The sequence below is a fragment of the Geotrypetes seraphini genome, chromosome 13 (assembly GCF_902459505.1).
Source record: "Geotrypetes seraphini chromosome 13, aGeoSer1.1, whole genome shotgun sequence".
Taxonomy (NCBI): Eukaryota; Metazoa; Chordata; class Amphibia; order Gymnophiona; family Dermophiidae; genus Geotrypetes; species Geotrypetes seraphini.
Window position 1 is genome coordinate 68948251 of NC_047096.1, and position 23789 is coordinate 68972039.

Here is a 23789-nt window from a genome sequence, read left to right on the forward strand (position 1 = left end):
GTGGAGGAAAAATGGGCAGGAAAAACCAGCCCGGGACAAGAGCCAAGCAGAGGGGAGAAAACAAAATGGCGATCCATAAGGCCCCACTAGGCCAAACCGACAACGGTAAAGAAAAAAATAAAGTATAATTAATTTTTTTTTTTTGTAGAATGAACCTATCAACGACAAAAAAGAAGAAACTGACAAAAAGTCAGTAAAACCGCGGGAGCGGGATGGCAGTGAAATAAAAAATTTTCAACAGCTGTTGAAATGCGACTTCTTAGTTCCGCGGAAACTAAGAAACTGAGGGACCGCGCGCCTACTTCGGATGGGAAGGCACTCACGCATGCATGGTGCAGGTGTCAAGAGCTTTTTCAAGTTCTTGAAGTGTCCGTACCGGGGCTCCGTCGGTGCTGTCACCCATCAGTGAGAATATGCTGCCTGCTTGTCCAGGGATAAAATCATTTATTAAAATGAACTGTGAGAAAACTAATTTCCAACTATGTTAAAATAATGAACCATCTACAGACCCACAGCTCAGTTATGTTCTATGTTCTTTGTTTGTCCTGCAACTGAAAAAGAATGTTCCGATTATGGTCTGGTGGCAGGAATTCCAAGAAGGGAACAAGAACCATGTGTATCATATGTAAAAAGGCAAACTTTTACTTCTAACCCTTCAGCAATGTCACTCACAAACAAACTGAAGAGGTTCGGCCCCAGCACTGAACCCTGAGGGACTCCACTATTCACCTTTCCTTCCTTCGAGCGACTTCCATTAACCACCACCCTCTGGCATCTATCTGACAAGCAGTTTCTAATCCAGTTCACCACTTTGTGTCCTAACTTCAGCCCTTCAAGTTTAAGAGCCTGCTATGAGGAACCATGTCAAAGGCTTTGCTGAAATCTAAGTAAACGACATGTCCTTGATCCAGTTCTCTGGTCACCCAATCAAAAAATTCAATCAGGTTTGTTTGGAACGATTTACCTTTAGTAAAGCCATGTTGCATCGGATCCTGTAACCCATTAGATTCTAGGAAGTTCACAATCCTTTCTTTCAGCAACACTTCCATTATTTTTCCATCAACCAAAGTGAGGCTTACTGGCCTGTAGTTTCCCGCTTCATCTCTGTGACCACTTTTGTGAATAGGGACCACATTCACTCTTCTTGAAACCCCAGGAACCACTCCCATCTCCAGAGATTTGTTGAACAACTCTTTAATAGGACCCGCCAAAACCTAACTGAGCTCCCTCAGTATCCTGGGATGGATCCCGTCCGGTCCCATCGCTTTGTCCACCTTCAGTTTTTCAAGTTGTTCATAAACACTTTCCTTCGTGAACGGTGCAGAATCTATTCCATTTTCTTGTATAACTTTGCCAGACAACCTCGGTTCTTCTCTAGGATTTTCTTCCATGAACACAGAGCAGAAGTATTAGTTTAGTACATTTGCTTTTTTCTCATCACTGTCCACATATCAGTTCCTAGTATCTTTTAGTTTAGCAATTCCTCACCACTCTCCACATAAGAGCATAAGAACAGCCTTACTGGGTCAGACCAGTGGTCCATCAAGCCCAGTAGCCCGTTCTCACGGTGGTCAATCCAGGCCAAAACCCAAGATGTAGCAATATTCCATGGGCAAGCAGTGGCTTCCCCCGTGTCTTTCTAAAAAAAAACAAAAAACCAGACTATGGACTTTTCCTCCAGGAACTTGTCCAAACCTTTCTTAAAACCAGGACCAGCCAGCACAGTTTTAGCAAAAGCAGATCGCGTTTGATGAACTTGCCACATCCTCTGGCAACGTTTTCCAGAGCTTAATTATTCTCTGAGTGAAAAAAAATGTCCTCCAATTGATTTTAAAAGTATTTCCCTGTAACTTTAAGTGTCCCCTAATCTTTGTAATTTTCGATGGAGCGAAAAATCGATCCACTTGTACCCATTCTACTCCACTCAGGATTTTGTAGATTTCAATCATATCTCCCCTCGGCTGTCTCTTTTCCAAGCTGAAGAGCCCTAACCGTTTTAGTCTTTCCTCATACGAGAGGAGTTCCATCCCCTTTACTATCTTGGTCACTCTTCTTTGAACCTTTTCTAGCGCCACTATATCTTTCTTGAGATAAGGAGACCAGAATTGAATGCAATACTCCAGAAGAGGGTGCACCATGGAGCAATACAAGGGCATTATAACATTCTTAGTCTTGTTAACCATCCTATTTGCTTTTTGGCTGCCACCGCACATTGGGCAGAAGATTTCATCGTATTGTCTATGATGACACCAAGATCATTTTCTTGGGCGCTAATCCCCAAGGTGGACCCTAGCATCCAGTAACTGTGATTCATGTTATTCTTCCCATTATGCATCACTTTGCATTTGTCCATATTAAATTCCATCTGTCACTTGGATGCCCAGTCTTCCAATTTCCTAAGTTCGGCCTGTAATTTTTCACAATCTGCATGCGTTTTAACAACTTTGAACAGTCTAGTATCATCTGCAAATTTAATCACCTCATTCATCATTCCAATTTCCAGATCATTTATAAATAAGTTAAATAGCACCGGTCCAGGTACAAACCCCTGCGGCACTCCACTGTTTACTCTTCTCTATTGAGAAAAATGACCATTTAACCCTACCCTCTGTTTCTATCCGATAACCAATTTCTAATCCACAACTGAACTTTGCCACTTCATGACACTTCAATTTTCTCAGGAGCCTCTCGGGAGGAACTTTTATCAAAAGCTTTCTGAAAATCTAGATATACTATATCAACCGGCTCACCTTTATCCACATGTTTGTTCCCACCTACAAAGAACTCAAGCAAATTTGTGAACCAAGATCTCACTCAGCTGAACCCATGCTGACTCTGTCTCATTAAATAATGTTTGTCTACGTGTTCCATAAATTTATTTTTTATAATTGTGTCTACTATTTTGCCCGGCACCGAAGTGAGGCTTACTGTTGTGTAATTTCCTGGATCTCCCCTGGAGTCCTTTTTAAAAATCGGCGTAACATTGGCCACCCTCCAATCTTCAGGTACTACAGACGATTTTAGTGACAGGTTAAAGATCACTAACAGCAGGTCAGCAATTTCATTTTTGAGTTCTTTTAATACCCTGGGATGTATACCATCCAGTCCTGGTGATTTATCACTTTTTAACTTGTTTATTTGGCTCAGATTCACCAAGATTTCTTTCAGTTCCTCTGCATCATCACCCTTGAAAACCATTTCCGGTTCAGGTAGATCTCTTACATTTTCCGTAGAGACCGAAGCAAAGAATTCATTGTCTTTCTGCTATGGCCTTACCCACAGATTCCCTCACAGGTTTTCTGCTTCTGATGTACCTAAAAAATTGCTTATGAGTTTTTGCCTCTTTTGCTAGTTTCTCTTCATATTCTCTCTTAGTTGTCTTTATCAATGCTTTGCATCTAACTTGCCAGTGCTTGTGTTTCTTCCTATTTTCTTCATTCGGATCTTCTTTCCATTCTTTAAAGGATTTTTTGGCTCTAATAGCCTCTTTCACTTCACCTTTTAACCATGCCAGCTATCGTTTCATCTTCTTTCCACCTAGCATCTTTTAGTTTAGCAATTCCATTTTTCATCTTCCTCCTTTCACTAATATATCTGAAAAAAATTTTGTCTCCCTTTTTTACATTTTTAGCTATTTGCTCTTCCGCCTGCGCTTTTGCCAGACGTCTCTCTCTCTCTCTTGGTTTCTTTCAGTTTCACCCGGTAGTTCTTTCTGTACTCCTCTTCTTGGGTTTTTTTAATATTTAAGGAATGCCAACTCTTTTACCTTTATTTTCCACATCACTAGTTTGGACATATCTGTTTCCGTTTTTTCTTGTTTTTACTTATTTTCTTCACATAAAGGTCCGTAGCCATTCTTATTGATCCTTTCATCTTAGACCACTGTTTTTCCACTTCTCTTATATCCTCCCATTCTAACAGCTCTTTCTTCAGGTACTCTCCCATTTTATTAATGCCGTACGTTTGAAATCTAGGACTTTAAGTATTGTTCGGCCGCTCTCCACTTTAGCTGTTATACCAAACCACGATTGAAGCAGCGTGTGCATCAGTCTTCACACGCTGTTTCGGGTCCTTCTACTGGCCTGATTTACTCTGGCACGTCCGGAGCAAATCAGGGCAGTAGAAGGGCCCAAAGCAGCGTGTGAAGACTGCTGTACACGCTGCTTAAATCGCCAGTCGGGTCCGCGGTAAGGGAAGGGGGGGGGCGGCGGAAATCTTCTTCTACCTTGCCTCTCCTCCACCGTTGGGAGTCAGCGCCAGGAGCTTTAACAGCTGGTGGTTCCGCGTTGAAAGAATCCCGCAGCTCTTTGAAAACTGTCACGCCGCTGGAGCTGGGAGGCGACGGAGAGGGCAGGGGGGTGAGCCGCGCATGCGCACTTCCTAGCTACAGCTCGTGGAAAAAGGACGCATGCTTAGGAAGTGCGCATGCGCGGCTTACCATTTTATTATATTAGATAAGAACTGTCATCTCCGGATCAGACCTTTGGTCCATCAAGTCCGGCGAGCCGCACACTCGGAGGTCCAGCCAGGTGTACACCTGGCGTAATTTTAGTTACCCATATCTCTCTATGCCTCTCTTAAGGAGATGTGCATCTAGTTTGCTTTTAAATCCTAGAACGGTGGATTCCTCAATAACCTCATCTGGGAGAGCATGCCAGGTGTCCACCACTCGCTGCGTGAAACAGAACTTCCTGATATTTGTCCTGGACTTGTCCCCCCCTCAGCTTCAGTCCATGTCCTCTTGTCCGTGTCACATTGGACATTGTAAATAACTTTTTTTCCTCCTCTATTTTGTCGATTCCTTTCAGTATTTTGAAAGTCTCGATCATATCCCCTCGCAGTCTCCTCTTTCCAAGGGAGAACAATCCCAGTCTCCTAAGTCGTTCCTCGTATTCCAAGTTCTTCATACCTTTTACTAGCTTCGTTGCTCGTTTCTGCACCCTCTCTAGCAGTTTTATATCCTTCTTTAGGTTGGGAGACCAATGTTGGACACAGTATTCAAAGTGTGGTCTGACCATTGTTCTATAAAGCGGCATTATAACCCTCTCTGATCTACTCGTGATTCCCTTCTTTATCATGCCTAACATTTTATTTGCTTTCTTTGCTGCTGCCGCGCATTGTGCCGACGGCTTCAGGGTCCTATCAGTACACCCAGGTCTTTTTCTTGTTCGCTCTTACCCACTCTCTGCTTTCTGTTTTCCAGCCATTTGCCTATCCATCGTAGTATGTCTCCCTCTATTCCATGGCTTTGTAGTTTCCTGAGAAGTTTTTCATGTGGAACCTTGTCGAACGCTTTCTGGAAGTCCAAGTATATTATGTCCACCGATTCTCCACTATCAATGTTTGTTCACTGTCTCAAAAAATTGAAGTAAATTCATCAAACATGATTTTCCTTTCCTGAAGCCATGTTGACTGGCTCTCAAGAAATTATCTTTGCTTGCATCTGCAATACTCTTTATCAAAACAGGCTTTGCAATGGGATTCCAAGTTGCTTTCCCTTTGGGAAAAGTAGGGGTATTTATTCTATAGGATCTTTATATGATGGTGGTATCTTCCGATCATTTCAAGACCTACAACAGAACTATGGTAGTCCTAATCAAGATAAGGTCATCACCATTTGATGCGTTGATGCAGGGAGGTGTAAATTAAACTGATTTCTAATCTATATGATTTATTGGAAGGGCATGGACCACTTAAGCCAGGGGGTCAAACTCAATCACATAAGGGGCCGAAATCTGAAACAGGCTAAGTCGCGGGCCAAATTTTTTATTAAAATACTTAGGGGTCCTTATTAAGGTATGCTAACCAATTTAGCACACACTAAATGTGCATCTTAATAAAAGGACCCCTTAGTCTTAGTAGAAGTATAGGGTTACAACCTTTCCAACCCCACGCCGGTTCTGTGATGTAAACAAATAAATTTAAAAAAGACTTTTCCTCTATCTTTTAGGCCCTAGTTCATGCCTGCTGTCTAACACCAGCTGTGGTAGGATACACATTTCAAATCTGACATATTGTAATCACAAAACAGAAAATAAAATTATTTTATACCTTTTGTTGTCTGGTCATTATTCAAATCATGTTGTGATCCCAGGCTCTGGTTGTCTCCTGCTTTCTGTCTTGCCAGGGTCTCCTGCTTTCTTCTTCCCTTGTTTCCCTTCCCTCCCCCGGAGGTCTGGCATCTTTCCTTTTGGCCCAAGATTTGGCTAGAGAATGACACAGGGAAAAATTCTGTCCCTGTCACCGTCCGTCCCCGGACCACCATCCTCTGCACCGCCCTGTCCCTGTCGTCCCCTTCACCATCCCCGCTGTCTCTTTCACCGCCCTGTCACCGTCCCCGTCTTCTCCTCTCCATCTCCCCATCCCCAGCACCCTTCACGCAGTCCAGCAGCTCCCTCCCGCCGGCCAGCTGTGCATTTCCCTCCCTCCCTTACCTTTTCTTCTTGAAACTGGCGATTTCTATAAGGCTACGAGCTGTATTAAAGCCAGAGCCTTGAAGTCGCGTCGGGTTGCCTGCTAGAAAAGTCTCCTCCGATGCAACCGGAAACAGGAAGTTGCATCAGAGGAGACTCTTTCCAGCAGGCAACGAGACGCGACTTCTAGGCTCCGGCTGTAATACAGCTCGTAGCCTTATAGAAATTGCCAGTTTCAAGAAGAAAAGGTAAGGAAAAAGGAGGAAGGGAGATGCATGGACGGCCGGCGGAAGAGAGTGGGCTGCCGGATCGAACCCTCATTCACCGTGCGTTCACTACTTGTTCACCGCCCCGTGCAACCATTCACCGCTCCACGGGGTGGTGAATGGCTTTGTCCCCGAACTCACGGTGCAGGTAACAACCACCGTGTCATTCTCTAGATTTGGCCCTCTGTTCTTTCCCTTCCTCCATCCCGGTCTCACATTATAACAGCCTGCAGAGGATCGCCGGTCAGCTGTAGTGAGCCTAGTAGGCTGCCATCGGCCTCCACAGCACATTCCCTCTGCTGCGGTCCCGCCCCTCCTCTGACGTACGAGACCACGGCAGAGGGAACATGCTGCTGAAGCTACAGCAGTCTGCTAGGATCACTACAGCCGACCAGTGATTTTCTGCAGGCTGCTTTAATGTGAGACTGGGAAACCGCATGAACCTACAGCTGATGCAGCGCTTATACCTGATGTCTGCCGGCAGGCAGCTTAAATGTAAATTTGTTATTGTCTGGTAGGCCAAATTTTATTACACCGCAGGCCAGAGTTTGACATGTCTGACTTAAGCCATTATATGAACAACACTGGGAAAAGAATCTGGGTCACCTTGTTACTGAGCAACAATAGGATGATATTCATTGGAATACCCCTTCATGTCTCTGGTGGGTCTGGTGGAGGGGAGTATGACAATTTTATACAGATGGTATCTCCTTCCAACCAGACTTACTAAATTTTACATTAGGTTTGATAAACATTGCTGGAGGGGGTGTGAGAATATTGGTTCTTATATTTATATCTGGTGGCCATGTCTGATTAGCCAAGCTATGTGAGATGTGTGTGTGCTAGTATGTTTACCTCTATGCTTGATATGCAAATATCCACTAAACCAGCTCTTTGCTTTTGAATCTACTGCCCATTACTTTTCCAAACTATGCTGTAAATTACTACTACTCTGTATAGCTGTTGTCATGCAGTAGAAAACTTCAACTCCTGATGCTCCATTTTCATGCAAATACAAAGTTTAAAACTAAAGGGCCCCTTTTGAAGACTGGTATAAGCACACTCGATCAGATTAGCTTATATCAGGGATCTCAAAGCCCCTCCTTGAGGGCCACAATCCAGTTGGATTTTCAGGATTTCCCCAATGAATATGCATTGAAAGCAGTGCATGCACATAGATCTCATGCATATTCATTGGGGAAATCCTGAAAACCCGACTGGATTGCAGCCCTCAAGGGACTTTGAGACCCCTGGCTTATATCATTGTGGACTAGTACTGAGTTTTGTGTTCTATCACTTCTGAATGGGTAAATTTAAGCTTGTGGGTTTTTGGAGAGGGAAGAGGTTGGATTAAAGGAATAGGAGATTTCAGGGCTTTCTTTTGTTGTTGTTGGGGGGGGGGGGTATGAATTGCAGATGTTACTAGGAGATACTTTTGTTTGAATCTGTATTGAGATTTCGATGACACATATGTTCTTTGTGGTTTTTATATAAAAACTTTTTCATAAAAATAAAGTTTAAAAAAAAGGCAACTATAAAAGCTAGAAGGATGCTTGAGTGCAGAGAGAGGAATGGCCAGCAGGAAAAAGGAGGTAATGATGCCCCTGTATAAGGCTCTGGTGAGACCTCATTCAGAATATTGTATACCAGTGGTCTCTAACGCACAACTCCTAAGTCCTCCATTACGTCCCTCAAACAGTTGACTGAAATGCTTTTCAAATCTGTTATGTGTTAATTTCAATCTTGCCTATTTGATATAGTAACTGCAAAGCACAGTTACTTACCATAATAGGTGTTATCCAGGGACAGCAGGCAGATATTCTCACATGTGGGTGATGTCATCCATACAGTCCCAGAATGGACAGCTTTAAGAGTGCATTGCCACAAAATTTTTAAAGAAAGTTTGTGATTGCCCGTACCGCATATGCGCGAGTGCCTTCCTGCCTGACGTAGGCTCACAATGCCTCATAAGAACATAAGAATTGCCGCTGCTGGGTCAGCTCACGCGGTGGCCCTCTGGTCAAAGACCAGTGCTCTAAATGAGTCCAACCTCACCTGCGTACTTTCCAGTTGAGCAGGAATTTGCCAACTTTGTCTTGAATCCCTGGAGGGTGTTTTCCCCTATGGCAGACTCCGGAAGAGTGTTCCAGTTTTAAGAACATAAGAAACGCCTTCACCAGATCAGACCCTAGGTCCATCTAGTACGGCGACCCGCACACGCGGAGGCCAAGCTAGGTGCTCCCTCTTGGAGATCTTGATTACCTGTATCCCTCAATGTGATTTGCAAGGTGTGCATCCAACTTGCGCTTGAATCCCAGAATGGTAGTCTCAGTCACAACCTCCTCTGGGAGAGCATTCCAAGCGTCCACCACTCTCTGTGCGAAATAGAACTTCCTGACATTTGTCCTGGACCTGCTGCCCCTCAGTTTCAGTCCATGACCTCTTGTCCGTGTCACATTTGAGAAAGTGAATAATGATGTTTCTTGGTCTATTTTGTCGAATCCTTTTAATATTTTAAAAGTCTCTATCGTATCCCCTCACAGTCTCCTCTTTTCAAGGGTGAACAGTCCTAGTTTTCCGAGGCGTTCTTTGTAGCTCAAATTTTCCATACCTTTTACTAGTTTCGTGGCTCGCCTCTGCACCCTCTCCAGCAGGGTTATATCTTTCTTTAGGTATGGAGACCAGTGTTGGATACAGTATTCCAAGTGTGGTCTGACCATTGCTCTGTAAAGCGGCATTATGACAGCCTCCGATCTACTCGTGATCCCCTTCTTTATCATGCCCAACATCCTGTTTGCTTTCTTTGCCGCCGTCGTGCATTGAGCCGACGGCTTCAGGTTCCTGTCTATCAGTACCCCCAAGTCCCTTTCTTGTTCGCTTTTGCCCAGTATTACACCTAACATTTTATATTCATGTTCCTTGTTTTTCCTACCCAGGTGCATCACCTTGCATTTGTCTATGTTAAAATTAATCTGCCACTTTTCCACCCACTTCTCCAGCTGGTTCAGATCCTTCTGGAGATCCTCGCAAACCCTTTGTGAGCCAACTGCCCGACATAGTTTTGTGTCATCTGCAAACTTGATTATATTACTTGTTGTTTCCTCCTCCAGGTCATTTATAAAGATATTGAACAAGATGGGCCCAAGAATAGAGCCCTGGGGCACGCCGCTAGTCATCTTCTCCCAGTCCGAGAATTTCCCATTTATGCTTACCCTCTGCATTCTGTTCTCTAGCCATTTGCTGATCCATCTGAGTACGTCTCCTTCTATTCCGTGACTTAGTAGTTTCCTCATAAGCCTTGCGTGTGGGACCTTGTCGAACGCTTTCTGGAAGTCCAAGTAAATCATATCCACCGGGTCTCCGCTATCGATTTGTTTGTTCACCTTCTCAAAAACTTGAAGTAAATTTGTCAAACATGACTTCCCCTTCCTGAAGCCGTGTTGACTAGCTCTCATTAGGTCTTGATTTTCCAGGTGTTGCACTATGCTATCCTTAATTAGTGCTTCAACCATCATCCCAGGAACTGACGTAAGACTCACAGGTCTATAGTTGCCCGGTTCTCCTCTCGATCCTTTTTTGAAGATTGGGATGACATTTGCTATCTTCCAGTCATCTGGTCTTTGCCCGGTTCTAATTGACATGTTAGCTAGGGTTTGTAATAGTTCTCCAATTTCAACCTTAAGCTCCTTTAATACTCTCGGGTGAATTCCATCCGGTCCAGGGGATTTGTCACTTTTTAGTTTGTCAATCTGATAGTATATCTTGTCCAAATTCACATATACTATGGTGAGGCTTTCCTCTATGTCTCCGTTGAATACCCTCCCTGTTTCTGGTATTGTTGTAGTGTCCTCATCGGTGAAGACAGAGGCAAAGAATGAATTTAGCTTGTCAGCAATCTGTTTCTCTTCTTTAATGCACCCTTTTCTTGGTCGTCGAGAGGACCTACTGCCTCTCTTGCTGGTTTCTTCCCTTTTATATATCTAAAAAAAGGGCTTGAAGTTTTTGGCTTCTTGTGCTATCTTTTCCTCATAGACCTTTTTGGCGTCTCTTACCGCTTTATGACACTTTTTCTGGTCGACCTTGTGACAGTTCCAGACCTCCGTTGTTTTTTTCACGTTTCCATTTTTTAAACGAGTTCCTTTTCCCTCACTGCATCCTTCACCTCTTTAGATAGCCAAGCTGGTTCTCCTTTATTCTTGTTTCGCCTTCCTTTGGATATCTGTGGAATGTAGAGATTCTGTGCTTCGGTGATGGTGTTTTTCAGTAGGGAACATGCTTGATCAACCGTTTGGATTTCGGCTTTCCTCTTCTTGAGCCGTTTATTAACCATGGCTCTCATGCTGTCATAATTCTCTTTTTTGAAGTTAAAGGTTGTGGTTTGGGTCTTGATTGGTTTCCCCTTTCCGATGCCAATTTTAAAATTGATCATACTGTGATCACTTGTCCCCAGCGGGGCCGTAACTTCTTCATCAGCTGTCCTTCCAGTTATGCCATTTAGGACCAAGTCCAGGGTTACGGTCCCTCTTGTTGGTTCTCCCACCATTTGTTCAAGGAAGCAGTCTCCTATCATCTCCAGGAACTTTATCTCCCTGCTGCAGATTGACGTTCCCAGATTCGAGTTTATCCCCTGAAAGTTGAAGTCCCCCATGATTGTTACGTTTCCTGTTTTACATCCATGGTTGATTTCCTCTATCATTTCTTTGTCTGTTTCCTTCATCTGTCCTGGGGGTCAATAATAGAGGCCAATTTTTATGTCTGCTTCATTTTGTCTAGGAATCTTTATCCAGAGGGACTCTAGTTTATCTTTTCCTTCCGTCTCCCCTTCTCTAATAGACTCTATTTCTTCTTGGACATACAGGGCAATACCTCCCCCTTTTTGCCCTATTCTATCTTTTCTGTATAGTTTATATACCTGCAGTACTGTGTCCCATTCATTTTCTTCATTCCATCATGTTTCTGTTATTCCTATAATATCCAGTTTTTTTCTTCTTCCTAGTGCTTCCAGTTCTCCCATTTTGTTTCTTAAGCTTCTGGCATTCGTGTACATACATTTGAGCTCCTTTTGTGCTACTTCCCTGGACTTTTTAGTCCTCACATCCCTTTTTGTATCCATTTGCGCTTTTTCATTGCCTCTTGTAGTTTCAACGTGTTCTTCCCTTTTATCTGAGCAGCTGTTTGTAGTTTCCTCTTCAGGGTCTCCTGATGTCCGGGCCATCGACTGGTTGTCGACTGTCGGCTCTCCCCTGATCTTTAGTTTAAAGCCTTCTCAATGGTCTTCTTCATGTTCTCAGCCAAGACTCTCGCTCCTTGCTTGGTGAGGTGTAGGCCGTCCTTTCTATAGTACCTGCTTCTTCTCCAGAATGTTGTCCAGTTGCGCACGAAGTCGAAACCCTCTTCTTCGCACCATCGTCTCATCCAGGCGTTGATTGCTCTCAGTTCGTCCTGTCTCTTTCCATCCACTCTCGGTACCGGGAGGATCTCAGAGAAAGCCACTTTCACCTCCCTGACCTTCAGTTTCCTTCTGAGTGAGCGGAGTTGGTCCTTCATTTCCTCCCTGTCGTACTTCCGTTCGCTGACATCGTTGGTTCCACTAGGATAAGCACAGCAGTGTCCTCTCCTCCTGCGCTGTCTATGATCCTGCTGGCCACATCCTTCACCAGGCAGCAGTCTATCCTCTCTACCTCCTGCGGTGTGACTGTCCACATTTCGTATGATGGAATCTCCAACTATGATCCCTATCTTCCTTATTTGGGGGTTCCTTGGGGGTCGTAAGTCCGTATCCATGGCGTAAGACCTGTCTTCCTTCTTCTGTGGTGCATCCCCAGATGGTCTATCATCTCTGCTGAGTGTGTGGACATCCTCGGCCTCCGTTTCTACCTTTCCATCAATTGGATTGGCACCTCCTTCCATATCGCCTAGGCCTTCTTCCTGGGTTGTTCGGGTACTGATCTCAAGTCCTGGGATCTCCACAAGCTGCTGGTGGGCTTCTTCGATGAATCTCTCCAATTCCTCAATCACTTCGCTGGTACTGGACTCCACCAGCAACTTCTCCTGCATGCGATTTTCTTCTTTCATGGCGAGGAGTTCTTCTAGTTCTATCACAGTTCCCTCCAGCAACCGGACTTGCTGCTTCAGGCTATCCAGCTCCTTGCACCGACTGCAAATGTATGCCCTAGTCCCCGAGGGGAGGTAGTCATACATATTGCAGCCGGTGCAGAAGACTGGAAAGCTCATCTTTTGGCTTCCGTGGGCGATCATAACCTGCTCCCCTTCTTTATCATTCCTAGCATTCTGTTCGCCTTTTTTCCGCCTCCTCAGTTCCATAAGCAAGCTAAGAAGCCAACCAGGGGAGGGGTAAATTGTGAGAATGTTTATTTGGTTTGTCTTGGACTTTTTTCTCTGTGGATTCTCCAGGGTCAATTTCTTTGCTCTTGTGAGAATATCTGCCTGCTGTCCCTGGATAATACCTGTTACGATAAATAACTGTGCTTTATCCCAGGACAAACCGGCAGGCAGCATATTCTCACATGTGGGACTCCCTAGCTTACTAGAATGGGATGGAGGGAATGTTGGCCATTAAGAAAATAAATTTTGTAATACTGCTTGGACAGTAGTGAGATGTGAATGTATGAACTGAGGACCATGTAGCAGCTTTACAGATTTCATCAATAGGAGTGGATCGAAGGAAAGCAACTGAAGCTACCATAGCTCAGACTTTGTGCGTTGTGACACAACTCTTCAGTTGCAGCCCAGCCCAGCCTGAGCATAGCAGAAAGCGATATAAGCTGCCAATCATGAAGAAATAGTTTTAAAGATATTGGTTGGCCCAATTTGTAGGATCAAAAGAGACAAACAATTGAGATGTTCTATGTGACCGAGTCCTTTGTAAGTAGTAAGCCAAGACTCATTTGCAATCCAACGTGTAAAGAGTTGTTTCTCCAGGATGAGAGTGAGGCTTTGGAAAAAATACCAGTAGCACAATACACAGATGAAATTCAGTGACTACTTTTGGAAGAAACTTTGGCTTTGTCAAAAGTACTACTTTGTCATGGTAGAACACTGTAAAAAGTTGGGTCCGCCACCATCGCTTGAGGCTCACTCACTTGGACAAGCAGATGTAAGGGAGATGAGAAAAACCACTTTACACATGAAATATTTAAAATGAGCCAAATACATTGGTTCAAAAGGAGGCTTCATAAGTTTAGCAAGAACTACATTAAGGTTCCAAACCACTGGAGACGGTTTGAGAGGTGGCTTGACATTGAAAAGTCCTTTTACAAATCTGGCTATGAGAGGATGAGCAGTGAGAGGTTTACCCTCGACTGGTCTGTGAAAAGCATTGATAGCATTGAGATGAACTCTAATAGAAGTGGTCTTAAGGCCTGAGCTGGATAAATGTAGAAGGTAATCCAATACTGAAGGTGTGGAGGTAGAAGCATCCCGATGATGAAGAGTACACCAAAAGGTAGCACTGCTGTGTAGAAGGCTTTCTTGATGCATCTAAGATAAGTATGACAGGATCGGAAAGATGACTGTCAGCTGTAGTTATCCTGAAAAGTACCAAGCTGTCAGGTGTAAAGACTGAAGAGATCATTGATTCTGCATGAGAAGAGAAGGAAAAATTTACAGGGGTACTGGATCCTTAACAGTAAGCTGAAGTAGAAGGGAGAACCAGGGTTGTCTGGGCCACCAAGGGACTATTAGGATCATGGTGGCCAACTCTTGTTTGAGCTTGACAAGGGTCAAGAAGATGAGAGGAATTGGTGGAAACGCTTACAGGAACTTGTGCATCCAATTCAGGAGAAAAGCATCCACTTCCAGATGTCTGGGGGGGGGGGGGGGGGGAGAGGAGTACTGTCTGGAGCAAAATCGAGGTAGTTTGTGATTGAGAGGAGACGCAAACAGGTCTATCCGAGGTGTCCCCCAGAGAGAGAATATCTAATGCAAGACAGTTGAGTTGAGCATCCATTCGTGTGGTTGGAGAAACCTGCTGAGCTTGTCTTTTCTCCTTAAATGTAAATCTTTGGGGGTTTATTTGGTTTTTTTAAACAATTAGAAAGAAATATCAAAAAACTGTAAAACATTTTGTGAAGCGGGAAAGCAAGGCACAAAAATGAATGAAGTTAAAAAAAAACACGACTTGTTCACTCCACAGAAAAGAAATGAGGTACTGCAAGCCTATATCAGAAGGGAAAGCAAGAGCGGTGCAGGCAATCGCAAACTTTCTAAAAAAATTTAAAATAGATGCACTCTTAAAGCTATCCATACCGGGGCTCCTTAGATGATATCACCCACATTTGAGAATATGCTGCCTGCTTGTTCTGGGATAAACAAGTGTTACTCAGGTGTTTCATTTATGGAATTCCCTACTGTTGATAAACCAAGTTTCTAAAATGTATCTTTGAAGTGTTATAGAATCTATAGTAGTAGTATAGATTCTATAACACTTCTATAGATTCTATAATACAAGCAGGTCCAGGCAGTTTACAAAATTAGTAATCTAGGTAAGTTTGAAATCTTTTGATGGCCCTCAGAGCTCTCTCACAGCCACACTGTAGCTCTTTATGTGAAAAAGGTAGATATCACTGTTGTATACCATTCTGGAGCTCGCACCTTCAAAAAAGACAAAAACAGGATGGAGTTGGTCCAGTGGAAGTCAACTAAAGAGGTCTTTGTCATAAAGCATATGAGGATAGACTTAAAAATCTCAATATGTAGCTTTGGAGGAAAGGTGAAATATGATAGAGACATTTAAATACCTACATGGCATAAAGGGAAAGGAAGCTCTGGAATAAGCGGGCATAGGATGAAGGTAAAAGGAGACAGAGAATATCACAGAATAGTGATACTAGTGAATGTATGGGACAGCCTCCTGGTGGAGATGGTACAGACAAAAAATGTATCTGAATTCAAGAAAGCTTGGGACAAGCATATAGAATCTCTAAGGGAGAGGAAGGGATAGCAGGTGGCATGGATAGGCAGACTAGATAGGCACATTTTTTTAAACACAGAAAATGATGGCAGTTAAAGATCATATGGCCTAACACGAGGATGTGAGAATGAGACCTCTAACCAGAAAACCTCTGATAAAAGCAAGAAGATGGTGTGTGCTATACTCAAGACACTCTAGCACCTCCACTTAAGAGGTGGATCTAAAAAGTGAAATCAGATTATGACAAAACAATCAAAATGAAAGACAGTAGAATCCAGTGTTACAGCACTACACATTACTTGAAACTGTATATATACATTCCTAGTTGAAAATGAGCTAGTTTCTACTTCACCGAGTTTACCTGCAATATGACAGTAAGGAATCCATCCCCGAAAACAAGACATAATACATGGCATTCCCATAATCCTCCAAGACGGGTCTAGTCCATCATTGCTATATGATAGGAGCAGGGTAGAACATGCCAAAGCATGAAGGCTGCACAACTTCAGTAACCAAAGCAAAATAAGAGTAAAACATGTCTTTGAATTTGTGTATAAAAAACCGAGTGGTAACAGATGAAATACAATCTCCCCCTTCTCTAAATCTTTATAAACCAGAGCTGAAGCAGTATTCTTCCTCTTACACCAGGGGTGTCAAACTCAATCACAGAAGGGGATGAAATCTAAAACATAGGCTGTCGCGGGCCGAATTTTTAAAGATATTTAGGGGTCCTTTTATTAAGGTACGCTAACTGATTTAGCGCGCGCTAAATGCTTACCTTAATAAAAGAAGTAGAAGTATACGGTTACAAGCTCTCCAACCACACGCCGGCTCTGTGATGTAAACAAAATAAATAAAAAAAGACTTTTCCTCTCTCTTTTAGGTCCTAGTTCACACTTGCTGTCTGGCAGGATACACATTTCAAATCTAACATATTGTAATCACAAAACAGAAAATAAAATTATTTTTTCTACCTTTTGTTGTCTGGTCATTATTCAAGTCATGTTAGGCCCAGGCTCTGGTTGTCTTCTGATAACTTGCTTGCCAGGGTCTCCTACCCATTTGTCGGTTCCTGCTTTCTCTGTGCTAACCATCCATCTTCCATCTTTGCCCGCCATTTCTACTTACACCCCCTCCCTCCCATACCTTCTCTATCTTCTTCAAACTCCAAGCAACTTTCCTGTGACATAGGGGCTGATCCAAGGCTTGACTGTGTCAGCAGCAACAGGTTTTGATAGCACTTTGGCCTGGGACTGAGCCAATGAGAGCTGTGATTCTAAGTTTCAAAATTACCCTCCACCCTCAATACTGCCTGGCAATGGAGCATGAGTTGGTTCAGGCCCAATCTGTATATGTTCACCTAAGACTGCTCCACTTGTTACATAAAAAAAAGGCCACAAGAAAGAAATCAACAGAATTGACAATTGAAAAGAGAACAGAAAAATTTATGGGATCAGACAATTTGCTGGTGGTTGACAGAATACCAATGATTCCATTATTGGTTTAAAGGCCCGCTGTTCCTACCCTCCCTCCATCCCGGCTTCATCTTCAAAGCAGTCTGCATAGGATCGCCGGTCGGCTGTAGTGAACCTAGCAGGCTGCGTCGGCCTTCGCAGCACATTCCCTCTGCCACACTCCTGTCCCTCCTCTGATGTACGGGATCACAGCAGAGGGAATGTGCTGCAGAGGCCAATGCAGCCTGATAGGTTTGCTACAGCTGACCGGCGATCCTATGCAGGCTGCTTTGAAGAGGAGGCCGGAATGGAGGGAGGATCAGGCAAAGGCAGAGGAAGGTGCTCATGAAGAGCAGCGGCAGGGGTTCGTGCCAACAGGCCAGCTTAAGTATAAATTGGGAAATGTCTGGCGGGCCAACTTTTATCACACCGCGGGCCAGATTTGGCCCATGGGCCAGAGTTCGATATGTCTGTCTTACACAGCAGCAGAGCTGAATATAGCATAAGAGCCCAAATACATTCCTTATTCTTTGGTGTCCATAAATTAACTCCAGTTTTCTTTGTTGGGTGTTTATTTATTTTTTTTAAATGATTTCTCTGGCTTCCAGTTAATTTGGAACCAGAGTTGGACTTCTGGCACTATGAGATTTCACTACATAGCTATAGATTTTTTTTTTTTGTTTTTATTTTATATTCGTTCCCAGCCAGGGTCTGTCAGATATACTGGGACCCAGGAAAAAAAGGGTCTCCAAATTCATTACAGAATGTTTCTGCTACAGGCAAGCTTGGGGTCCCTTGTAGCATGGAGATCCAAGTTAAGTGTCCTGGTCGCATCACTCACCCATGCTAGCCCTATCTCCAATTTATTTTGGCCATCACTACAGCAATAGTCTTCAGCTGAGGACCATGCACCAGGCTCCATCCAGAAATCTGCAACCGTGGACCCTGAATGTCACCCTCAAGAGGCTGAGTGCTACTCTGTGGCATCCCATAAGTCCTAGATGACAAGTCTAACTAATTGAATCATGAACCTTTCATATGGCAATGCTCTGCCATTATACCACCAGAATGGCCTAAGCAACTCCAATGTTAATGCTCAAGTAGCTCAACAGTAGGATTCTGTCATCACTTCAGGGTCCAGGTACACTTCTAGAGGAGGAAGACAGGAGGCTGCAGTTGCTGCCACATATTTCATACTAGTATTGTGGGAACAGGGAAGGGAATATCCAAACAGGAAGCAAAAACCATGCAGAGTAGCAGAGGGGAAATACAATTTTATAAATGTGGGACAATATAAGAAGTCAGGAAATAATCCTCTGGTTCCACATCTGTACTGTATAATTGTTATCACAAAGTAAACAACTTCAAAACTGTAATAAAAAAAAAAATCAGATAAATATTTCAGGTCATGGTAGCATGAAACAAAACCCATTTGAATGCTGCTAAAAATCAGGTGCAGCCAAATATCTTAGAATGATGTGGAATTTAGACAAGTCACCCTATTATACACAACACAAGAACTGTAGCTAAAAAAAACTCAGAAAATGTAGTGAGGACTTATTCTAACTTAGGCATCTCAAGGGCCTGTGCGACAGCAGGTAATAGATGCCTCAAACAACAGTCCAAAAGGCTTTCACTTTTCCATCACAACAAATGAAAAAGAGATTTATGTACTTACCCTGGTAAGCTCTTTTCCAGTAGATAGGTGAGACACTCTAGAGAGATGGGTAATGTCTTCATGGCTGTGTGCCATCTGCAGAAGGAATTCCAGATTTTTGCTGTGCTTCTGCTGTACTTCACTATGCTCTCTAAATCCACTTACAGTTAGTACCCAAGCACTAAAAGCCACCAAATCAACAAGAAGTAGAGACACCCATAGCAAACAAGTTCAGCAACAATGGCTCTGCTCAAGAATTAACATGATATCATCAACTGCAAACAGCCAACAAAGGCATCAAAGGAGCTCAGAAACTACTCCAGCAGAAAAATTAACATATATACAGTAGGGCTGACAGGCATCCAAGAAACAACTTGGAGAAACAGACAGACAGTAGGCAGGCGCAGGAAAAGGCGGAAGTCTAAAATGTCTCATCTATCTACTGGAAAAGAGCTTACCAGGTTAAGTGCATAATCTTTTTCCAGTGCAATTGGCGAGCCATTCTAGACACATGGGAAATACAAAAGCAGTCCTCAAAAAGCTAGGGCGAACTTGTTGCACCGGCTCTTAAGACTGAAGACCCAAAGGCAGAGTTCTGTCTCACCAACACATCCATTCTGTAAAATCTGGCAAATGTGAATAGAGAGTACCACGTTGCCACCCTGCAGATGCTCTCAGGGGAGACGACTTTAGCTTCGGCCCATAAAGAAGCCACACTCCTGGTAGAATGCGTCTTGAAGGAAACAGGAGACTGTTTCTCGGAAAGAATATAGGCTGACGAAATGGCCCTACAGATCCATCTGGAAATGGGAGTGCCCCACTTAACAGAATGAGTCAACACAAATAGATAGTCAGAGACACAAAATTCATTAGTGATCTCCAAGTAGCGAAAAAGCACTCTGCACACATCCAGTTTCTTCAAAAGGCTATCTAGCGTCTTGGAACAAGTAGCCTGAAAAGCAGGCAAATGCACTTTCATTAACATGACAAACCAAAACCATTTTCAACAGGAAGAAGGGAACTGTATGGAGGGAAATCCTAGTTTCCAAGATATGGAGGAATGGTTCCCTACAAGAGAGAGCCTAGAGTTCCGAGACCTGCCGCGCTGAGGTAACAACGACCAGAAATATGGTCTTGAGAATCAAGTCCAAGAGGGAAGAATCCCGAAGGGGCTCAAACGGAGCCTTGGTAAACTAGACAGCACCAGGCCGAGGTCCCAGGAAGGAAAAGGAAACGGCTGCTTGAATGGCAGTCTGATGCAAAGAGACCCTTTCAAAAATCTGGCGACATCAGGACGAGACACTAAAGAGGAATGATGATCCCAAGCTCTAGAAAAAGAGAGCCTGGCTACCTGGACTTAAAGAGATGCTACAATGAAACCTCTATCAAGTCTAGCTTGCAGAAAGGCAAGAATCACAGAGATCTGAGACAAATAAGGGTCCACCTGGTCCTGCGTACACCATAAGCAGATATAGCTATAGCATAAGCAGAAACTGTAGATGACTTCTTAGACTTGAGAAGAGTGTCAATAACCACTTCAGAATAACCTTTGTGTTCTAAGGCTGCACGCTCAAGAGCCTTGCTGTAAGAGCAAAGTGACTCGGGTCCTCCATGCATACCAGACCCTGCATAAGCAGGTCTAGATGGGAGCTCAGCCGAAGGTCGCAACCCTTGCGAAGACACATCAGATCTGCATACCATGGTCTGCGAGGTCAATCTGGAGCCACCAGAATGACTCGGAATGGATGGATTTCGATCCGCCGAATGACTTAGCCTATCATGGGTCAGGGATGGCTACACTAAAGCGTTGAGACCTTCACTTCCAGGCTTGGATCTGCGACTGAAGAAACTATACACTTTCTTGTTCATCACCGTGGTCATGAGGTCAAAGTGGGGCATTATGTCTCAAACGCTCCTGCAAACAGGGCCCACTCCCTCAGATCCAGTCTGTCTGCTGTGAACGTCAGCTTGAACAATGTCAATTCCCGCCATATCCGCTGCCGACAGTGCATGGAGGTGACGTTTTGCCCATAGAAACAGAAGGTGGGTTTCCTGAGCCAGGGAGGTGCTCTTGTTCCTGCTCTGGCGATTGACTTAGGCTATTGCCGTCACATTGTTGGAGTAAACCCTGACCACTTGGCCCTCCAGAGTCTTTTGCAATCACATCAGAGCCAGCCGAATGGCTCTCAGCTCCAACTGATTGATTGACCATTTCCTCTGAGAGGGTGTCCAACGCCCCTGGATGGGACAACTGCAGTGGGCTCCCCAGCCCCGAAGGCTGGCATCTGTCATCATCACGATCTAGGAGGCAATCCGCAGTGGGATGCCCCTGCAGAGCAACAGCAATAGAAGCCACCAATCCAGTACAGGAAAGGCAGGACTGTAAAGCATCCCTGTGCCGAGCCCAGCGAGAGAGTAGGGTATGCTGGAGAGGATGCATGTGCGCCCTCGTCCACGACATATCTATAGTGGCTGCCATGGACCCCAGGACCTGAAGATAGGGCTGTGTCGGTAGCTCCAGAAGGAAAGATATCTGGGCACACAGTTTGTCTGTGCGCCTCTGGAAGACAAGACACAGACCAGATATTTCAGCAACCGTGTGGGTGTCAAATTGCTTTTTTCTGTAGTTGATGATCCAGCTAAGGTCTTTCAGCACCTGGATCATCTGATCCACCGTGCACTGACCCTCAATCAACGAGGGAGCCCTAATCAGCCAGTTGTCCCAAGGAAGGATGAACCTGCAGACCCATTTTTTCCAGGTAAGCTGCTTCGACCACATCCTCAGGTTCTAAAACCCCAGAGGGATCCGCAGATCCAGCAGTGTCCCCGATATCCCATCCCTGGATGCGCTGCGCCTGTAAATAAGGGGTCAGCAAGCTGATCATCATCATCAGGATCCCCCAAATCAGGATCAGGCAGCGCAGAAAATGCGGCTGATAGGAAAACATGTCCATAGAAGCTACACCACTAATAGGCGCATCTGAGGTGGAATGTGTCTGCGCAGGGGAAGAACGTTAATTTTGAATTTGAAACTCATTCCAAAAATGTTTCATTAATTCAGAGAAAGCCTTCGGCTCCTGGGACGTTGAGTAAACCTTTGATGACTTAACTTTGCATTTCTGCAGCCAGGTGCACTGAAGTAGTAAGTGTGCCAGGCCCTGAAAATAAAGAAAGCCACCTCACTGGGCTAGTCGAGCATTTGGTCACCTGCTTCAACAGGGGAGAGGCTAAGCTGGATGCTGCTGCCTTTCCTGGGTGTGCCACACCCTAAATTTGCGCAATCCTGGCAAGAATTCACATCAGGAAAGCCCAAGAACTCCATCCAAATAGGTTGAGGCAAAAACTGCAATTTTGGAGAAGAAAGGAGCTTTTGAAAAATTTTGCTAAAATTCTAGATGGCCGCTACAATGAAATTCACACCAAAATCATGACTTTTTTTCGCTTAACAAATTCAAACAACAGCGATTTTAAGATTTTTCAGGTGGAGGATACAGGGGAAATGCAGAAGCCTTGAAAACCCCACTTTTCAGACCTTGCTCTCTATTCACCTCACAAGCTGTGACAGCCTATACTCACCGTTTGAGAACAGTGCTGCAGCCTACCTCAGCTCTCTTAAAGTAGCTGGATCAGAGAATCACTGCCTCATGCTAGGAATGCCTCTGCAATGCTGATCTTCAGGCTGCCAGTCAGATCCCCTATGCCTGATTGCACCTCCACCCCTGCGGACCGATGGACATGCACCGGAAACAGGCGGAGATTAAGAAGACACAGCCAGCATCCTGTGAGACACCGTTGAGCCTTCTAAGGGCGCCTAACAGCCTGCACTCGACCCCTGCTTAACAGTAGGCGAGAGAACTTCAGGGACGGTCCTGAGCTCCAAAGAAAACTAAGCATGCTGACTTAATAGGTACCCATTGGGATTGGCCTGTCAGCTACAGACTGAAGTCTGTGTGTTCTCAATGCAAGCAAAGCTGAAGAAACGCTCCAAGCACAAAAATACAGAAAAAAAGGGCTAAAAACACTGAATAAAAGTAATAAAGAAGAGAGAGCAGAACACACTCCTCCTTGAACATAGGAAAAAAACTGTATGTGGCACTAGAGAGCACAGTGAAGTATAGCAGAAGCACAGAGAAAAAGTCTGGAGTGGATTCCTTCTGCAGATGGCATGCAACCATGGGGACACTACCCATCTGTCTAAAACGTCTCACCTATTCATTGGAATATGGATTCCAAAAGCAAGAAAAGGGCTATGGAGAATTTAATTTATGATGGTAGAGGTAAAGAGAAACCCACACACACACCTATAAAAGTTCATATAAATGTTAAAATCAAAACTATCTAAGACATCCACAATAAAATAGTAAGAAGCATTCCAAGGTTATTTTAAGACATGTAGTCAGTCGCCGCATCTTCTCCAAAAGCCTGGTACTATGATCATGGGTTGGCTTGCGAGCAGACACATATGATAATCTCATAAATAAAGCTGTAGGCTTATAAAGCTAAACACTAACACTCAAATTCACAGCCTAATATACTGAACCTTTTAATGAAGAATTTGAAAACTAAAAATAATAAAAAAAAGTTTAAAACCAGAACCCTCTGCCCTGGGAGGGAAAGGCAGGTTTCACATTGCACTAGACTTCTTGATTTCAGTACAGGAAGCCATGAAGTTCTAGCCCCATTTCTTAGAGGGACGATGTAGAGCAGTGGAAGAGGTACTGGCCATTCACACACCTCTCCTCAGTTCTTTTCAGAATGGAAGTAGTAAAGAAAGGAGAGGGGAGAATCCAACATGATTTTGGCCTGGATAAGTCCCATTATACTCTTAAGATCTCTAGACAGTTGTTATAGCAGATGGCTATCCAGTCAGGTTGGGTAGAAGCCCACTGAACATTGTTGATTTCTCCTTCAGCTGTGTAGGCCAAGATAGGATCTTCAATGGCACGAGGCATTTGTTGAATGTCCCAGATAAGAGCTTGGTGGTCATCAGCTAAAACAAGTTCAGAAACAGTCACAATTAGAGTATTAAGATTTTGTTTACCAGTTAGAGAGTCAGGTGCTCCCCAA

General features: G+C 44.1%; 1 protein-coding gene across 1 annotated transcript in view; it reads right to left on the reverse strand.

The window, feature by feature from the left end:
• Positions 1-18319: 18319 nt before the first annotated feature.
• Positions 18320-23789, reverse strand: part of DCAF7 (DDB1 and CUL4 associated factor 7) — a 42035-nt gene continuing 36565 nt past the window's right edge. The window contains exon 7 of the mRNA XM_033918651.1: positions 18320-23712. Within this exon, the coding sequence (XP_033774542.1) occupies positions 23540-23712 (173 nt within the window). The 3' untranslated portion in view covers positions 18320-23539. The remainder of the gene's footprint in view (positions 23713-23789) is intronic.